We start from the raw sequence: 7,155 nt of genomic DNA, 5'->3' as shown, positions 1-7,155 counted from the left end.
CCCCCCCCACCCCCCACCCCCAGTGACACCAAATTCATCAAAAGTTTCAGCAAAAGCTCAAATACGTCAGCTAAATCAACGCTTATCGATGAGGTAATTTATAGAGATAATCAAGATTCAGTTTTTGTTGAGCAAAAAGGAGTTGAAAGATTGAATTTTTATCCATATTTTGAACCTTCAAGAAAAAATGGCAACTGAGCCACCAAATTTGATATCCTCTGACCCGACAACTCCACTTCTACACCGGCGACTCGAAAACGGCGGCAGAGGGGGTCGTCAGTCATCACTAGCGGTACTTCTTGGTCGGGTCACCGGAAGGCGCGGTGGCGGAGGAGGTGGCGCGTCGTTGTTGGTGAGGGAGACGGCGGCGCGTGAGCTGGATGAGCGAAGAGCTGATTGGGGTTATTCGAAGCCGGTGGTGGCTTTGGATATGATGTGGAATTTGGGGTTTGTGATTGTGTCTTTTGTGATTTTGTCATGTGCGGTGGATGAGTCGCCCAATGTTCCGATTAGGCTTTGGATTTGTGGGTATGCTTTGCAGTGTGTGGTGCATGTGGTGCTTGTGTGGTTGGAATATAGGAGGAGGAGTTTGCAAGGAGGAACTGATGTAGAGGGAAATGATGGTGAGGGTGGTGAAGAGAGGAACGGGGTTTTGGGTATTGGTAATCAGTCAAGGTAAGGTTCAGTTCTTGTTCAATAAATTTCAGATTTTTCATTTGTGTAGCATGATGTTGGTAGTGTTACTAATAGTTACATATAAAACAACAACAAACTCACTGTAATTCCGCAAGTGGGGTCGGGAGAGTCTAGGGAGGGTAAGATGTATCGTATTACTAATAGTTACATACAGAAAAACAACGAACTCACTGTAATTCCGCAAGTGGTGTCGGGAGAGTCTAGGGAGGGTAAGATGTATCGTATTACTAATAGTTACATATAAAAAACGACGAACTCACTGTAATTCCGCAAGTGCGGTCGGGAGAGTCTAGGGAGGGTAAGATGTGACGAGCCTTACTCCCTACCGACGACCTCATGCGGGAGGAGTTAGTTTCACTTCTAATACAATAAACCAAGTGTTGTCCAATAAGTAGGCTCTCGGGAGTCTAGGGAGGATAAGATGTATGCAGCCCTACCTTTATGAGGCAGAGTGATTGTTTTTGATTGACCCTTGCTAACTTCCCTCCTTTATCCGAGCTTGAGACTAGCAGTGTGAACGAGTTCACATGGATGGAGTTAGTCTCACTTCAAATATAGCTAAGTTTAATTACGTTTAAGCTCGTCGCTCGTGAGACGGTACTATGTTTGGAAGGCGTTAAAAGGGACTATATAGACCTAAAATCACATGAGGGGAGGTTGTCTCTTTCTAAAAGCTCTTGAAATTCATGTGAACTTATGAACATAATGGAAACAAATGGATTGGAAGAATTGATTTTAAATAGTTGGTAAAAGGAGATATTGGTATTATGTATAAAACATGATATGATGAAGGAAGTGGTGGATTCTCCATTCTTGTTAAGCCATATTGTTGGTATAAACGAATATTGTACTTTCATGGAATGCACATGCTTTAAGCCTTTTCCGTCAATCTTCTAAGTAACTTTCTTAAAATGGCTAATGGTGACGACCACACTAGCATATGATAAAGTTAGCAAAATACTCAGCAACTCCTTAAAGTACTTTACAAAATTTTGTAATTGCAAAGCTAGACGACGACATGCATTTAAATATGCAATACAATTCCATCTCTTGCTTAGGCTAATAGGCTCCAATAACCATTGAAATCTTCATCTTTTCTTCTGATCACTGATATGATCTTCTCCTTCTCTTAAACGAACTATTTGAACTTTAGATGATGAGTTTACAAAAGAAACCCAATGCCAGTGCTCTCTGTAAGAGGCTACTATCTTGGCATTTTCTTCCTCTTTCCCCCTACGAATATTTTGTAATCCATTTTGAAGACTTGCATGTTTACTCTCTCTAATTTTTCTATCGTAGTACTTGAGATGTACTCAATAAGTTTGCTTTGCATGTAGTGTTTATGTACATAAAAACAAGTGCTAAATTTGAGCCAAAGGAAAAGTTTTGATTGATCAAATGAACTATGGTAATTAATTGTGTTTTAGAAGCTGAAATCTTGATAAGTGCTATATACTTCAAAGACAGGAACAAGTTGCTTAACAGGAATATTTTTAAGCTTATATGTTTCACATTGATTCAAAGGCAATTAACTTCGTTAAGACTTTGTATGAGAGGGATTTATGGTTAGTGTGAGAAATATAAGGAAAGAATACTATTGAATTGTTGTTGTTTACATTATTACATTGAGACCCTATTTATAGACACTAGAATACAATCCTTTACCAAGTAGGATGCTATTTACTATTCCTATTTCTATTCGTATTTGTATTCCTATTCCTATTTGTATAAACCTATTCCTATTCTGAATAGGATTGTATAAACCTATTCCTATTCTAATAGGATTGTGTAATCCTATTCCTATTCTAATAAGATTGTATAAACCTATTCGTATTCTGAACAATTAGATTGTGAGAGGGCATTGATTAGTGATTACAAGGCTGCCTGCCGTAGTGTACTTGTATGCCTCACCAACTGCTATCTGTTGGAACACATGCACACTTTTTATATTCAACCTAGTAAATGGAACTTAATGAGATAATATCGACTGGATCTCATGGATTTTGTTTGACCCATATAGGCATTGAAAGATCCGTATATCAGAGAAGGATAATATTCTTCCAAGAAAAGGAGCAACAGAGAGCCCAAACTTATGGAAATTTTTATAGATTTCTTTATAGGTTAAGGAGATGAAAAATTTACTGAGAATAATGTATCTTTGCTCTGTTATTGGTTAGAGTTCATGGTAGTATCATGTCAGTGATTCTTACCTTTTGGATCAAGTTAATCTAAGTAAAAGTAGTTTCTGCAGGTCTTCATTCCATGCTGCTAAGCAATTATTCTTATCTTCTGCATGACCTTTTGATATTCAATGGATAAGATACACACACATACATATAAACTGTAGAGCATATACAAATATGATATGTATGTATTTATGTATAAGAAGCTTTTATGTAATTCATTTGACAGACAAAATTTATATAACCCGCCATTTGTGCCGCTAAAGAAGCAGATGAAACTTCAAGTGACCTATCTGTGCTAAGTAAATTTTAAATTTTCTTTCTCATTAAAAAGACATGTGGCAGTTGAGTAACAAATCAGGCTTGACACTGTAAAGATATACCATTTTCTGGAATTAAATCAATATAACATTGTTTCAGACGCTTATTCTAAGAAGAAACTGTTATCAATTTGATTGGTTGTAAGTTTTTGTACTGGTAAAGGACAGATGTGAGAAATCACCTAGTGTTTTTGTCTCTATTGGGATTTGAACCAGAGATCTCATGGTTTTCAACTTACTTCATTGACGGCTAGGCCACACTTCTTGGAACTAGAATGTACGACACGAATTATTACTGATTCAGAAGTATAATGTTATCTTCATTCTAGAAGTTACGAATACAAAACTAATGAGGTTTAGTAGGGGAAGTTCTATGACATCTTATTATGAAATCTTTCCAGGAATTATACTTTTAAGGCATTCAAACTATTCTTTTGCAGATATTCCAACTTATACTCAATAGTGTATCCAAATATAATTTTATTGATCTGTGTGCATGAGATATGACATACACCTGATCCACCTATTCATAACTTATGCTTTACAGCTAACATCACCTTGTAGGTTTCTGACCATCTTTTACAGTATGATTGATCTGCTATACACCTATACGTAGTAGTAGATTATTACTGAGTTACAATTGATATTTATTACTTTGCAAGAATAAACTACTGCTTAAAGAAGCATGGAAATTATATGTCATTCAACTTGGCTATGTTATTAGCACCTTTTAATCCTCTGGATAAACAAATAGATACATGTATTCTCATCATTTGACCGACAGTTTTAAATGTCTTTTGAGCATTGAAAAAAATATGTTTTCTTTTTTCTTGGTTAATCTTGCGGTATAGAGGTGGCAAATTAATTTATTGACTCCTTTCCATTTTGGACATTGCAGTTTTGCTAAACGATGTGAATATATGAATACAATGGGGTCACTTCTTTGGTGGATAATTGGCTTTTACTGGATAGTCTCTGGTGGTGAAATTCTTTTACAGAATGCTCCACATTTATACTGGTATGTCAAGATCTACTATCACTGCAAGCCTTTGAGTTATAATTTGTGTTAAAAGTAGTCTTACATTATAAAACTTTTATGTTTAGTTGATAGTCCTGTATGAGACTTGTATTTGTTATCTCTACTATTTTCAAATTTTGATTACAAAAATGACGATCCCCTTTAGGAATTCTCCCCTACATTTGTAGGAGTAGTCATTTTGGGACAGCTCAAAAATGTAAATTGGTCATAGCAATGATGGCATAACCTGTTACATATAGGCTCTAATTGAGTTTTTCTTAATTTCAAATTCCTTTAAACATACTAGTAATACTTGTACAGCTCAAAACAATTCCTTTAAACATACTAGTAGTACTTGCATAGCTCAAATAGACAACAGTTTTAAATCTTTGTGATATATTTGTCTAAATGCAACTCTGATCTTTTCACATTTAAGGAAATGGTAGTAGTGGAAAAGATGTTATTGTTTTAGTTCATGAATTGGCCTTTTTCATTATTGTTGTTAATAACAATATAGAAGGACTAAAGATTGAAAAATAGAGTTCTTTTTTTAATCTAGTTATCTAGAGTTTTATATGTCCCTTAAAAGATTAAATTACTACATTTGTTTGGTTCAGCCGCCTTTCATGTTTATGTTGCGGTCTAGCTGAATTTTGCTTAAATCTACTATCTCATTACATCTCAGAGATAGATAGAGAGGTAGGAATTTCTCGAACGAACCGCACTCCTTTGTATACGTCCGTATATAAGTTGTCATCTCAAGAGAAGTTGTGGATTATTATTATCTTCGCTCTCCCTTTAAAATATTGTTTTTGTTGTTTCCTTTTCTTTTCTTAAGTGTTTGTGATCACCAGACAGTCATGTTTGATCACTGATGTAAAGTGATGCAGGTTGGCAGTTGTATTTCTGGCATTCGATGTATTCTTTGCCATCTTTTGTGTTGCTTTGGCATGTCTGATAGGAGTTGCTCTCTGTTGCTGCTTGCCTTGCATAATTGCAGTACTCTATGCAGTGGGTCAGGTAAGAGACACAAACTATAAATAATTACAGGCCAGCTACTTGATATGTTTCTGGTATGATCTCTTGCCTGTAATATATAGGAAGGTGCGTCCGAGGAAGATCTCAGAGTTCTCCCCAAGTATAGATTCCATATTTGCAAGAATGAGGAGAAACCAAGGGTAGGAGCTGGTAGGATGGTACCAATTGAGACAAGCAGCGGATACCTGGCCACTGAGCGTATTCTTTTACCTGAAGATGCAGTAAGTTAATTTTTGCGTGTCTAAAAATGCTTAAAGCCAATTATCATTTTCTTTCTCCTTTATTTTGATCCCAATAGTCTGTCTATATTGGAATAAAACTTTTTCATTGTATGCATATTCCACAACCTTACTTTGGTGTTAACATTTAGCTCTACGGTACTGCAATGGCAGTGAACTTTATTTCTTCACTGTTTCAGTTAGAATCCGCATTATGTGACACATGCTGAATAGTGATAGATTTAGTAGTATTTCTGAATTATTATATGTGATAAAATAGTCATCAATATCTCAACTTTTGTTTGCTAGGAATGTTGCATATGTCTTACCTCGTACGAGGATGGGGCAGAACTCCATGCTCTCCCCTGTAATCATCATTTCCACTCCACCTGCATCGTGAAATGGCTTAAAATGAACGCTACATGTCCACTATGCAAGTACAACATCCTGAAGGGAAATGATCAGGTTTAAAGCAGAGGAGAATGAAAAACATTGTACATTGTTTCGGGTTATTAAAGCCACTTATGGAAGCTTGAAACACTACTTGCTAAATCCATATCAGAACAGAAATCTGCTTTCCAACTAGTCGAGCTTCCTCTCATGTTCGCTTAGCATATTGAGATCTTCTCTGTAGTGAATTGTCTTCTGTTATAAAAATAATGTAGCACCCCGCGAAGAATTAAAAACGAAGAAGAGTTGGTCCTTCCCCCAGCTCATGTAAATTATCTTTGGTTCCATTGGTTTCCAATAGGTATACAGGATCCAACTCTTGTAAGTATATGCATTTTTCTTGTGTGTGGTTTATGTGCAGTTTTTCTTGTGCTCCTTTCTCTATGAAAACAGAAAAGTGGGTGATAATTTGATATCTAAGTTTTACTCAATTTGTTAATTATGAGCTTTGCAATTTTGTTGTTGTTATTTTGGTTTTAGCTTGTTTTGGTAATGCGTCGTGGTTCGGCTATCGAAATAGCCTTTCCCCTCAGATCTCACTTGCGGGATTATATTTGGTATGTTGTTATTTTTGTTAGGCTTTAAGGCAAGAGTTATTTATACAAAGGAAATACTGATATTATGGAACTGTTGCAATTTTGTGAAGCATCTCTAAAAAAAATTACACCGACGAAGAAATTGGATTGACTTTTGGTTTATGATTTATAAGTTAAAAGACATAAGTTAGGTTTATTAATTTATGACTTTTGATTTATTTTTGTTGTTTTGATTTTAAAATAAGTGCCTATAAGCACTTTTTAACTTTACCGAAGTACTTCAAAACTGTTTAAAAGTTGTTTTGGCTTAAAAACACTTAAAATAAGTCAATCCAAATGGATACTAACAATGTCAATTGGATTTTTTTAGAAAATTATATTACACTATTTTTTTTTTTATGAAATCAGATATAATAATATTTTTTAATTAATCGATTGATGCCTTATATAGAAAAAGAAAGTATTAAGTACAGTTTCTAATGAGGTTATATTTTGAATATATTTCAAAAATAGAAGTATCATTGAGAAGAACTAGAGTAATATATGTGTTGTGCTTTATTTTCGTTATTATAATATTTATTCATTTACATTTTAAAAATTTGACATCATTTATTAAAGACATTTTATGTTGGTGCAATAAAATCATCTTAATTTGATTTTATGTTTGCTTGATATCATTGCAGATTTAGCTAATTT

General features: G+C 34.9%; 1 protein-coding gene across 1 annotated transcript in view; it reads left to right on the top strand.

The window, feature by feature from the left end:
- The window catches only part of LOC107017849 (cleavage and polyadenylation specificity factor subunit 3-II), a 23,737-nt gene extending 17,375 nt beyond the window's left edge, over positions 1-6,362 (top strand). Inside the window, exons 14-18 of the mRNA XM_015218125.2 lie at positions 153-675; positions 4,098-4,217; positions 5,108-5,237; positions 5,318-5,476; positions 5,783-6,362. Of these exons, the coding sequence (XP_015073611.2) occupies positions 153-675; positions 4,098-4,217; positions 5,108-5,237; positions 5,318-5,476; positions 5,783-5,944 (1,094 nt within the window). The 3' untranslated portion in view covers positions 5,945-6,362. The remainder of the gene's footprint in view (positions 1-152; positions 676-4,097; positions 4,218-5,107; positions 5,238-5,317; positions 5,477-5,782) is intronic.
- Positions 6,363-7,155: the final 793 nt, after the last annotated feature.

Source organism: Solanum pennellii, chromosome 4 (assembly GCF_001406875.1).
Source record: "Solanum pennellii chromosome 4, SPENNV200".
In the NCBI taxonomy this organism is placed as follows: Eukaryota; Viridiplantae; Streptophyta; class Magnoliopsida; order Solanales; family Solanaceae; genus Solanum; species Solanum pennellii.
Note: the sequence above shows the minus strand (reverse complement) of the source record. Positions and strands in the feature narration are given on the sequence as shown.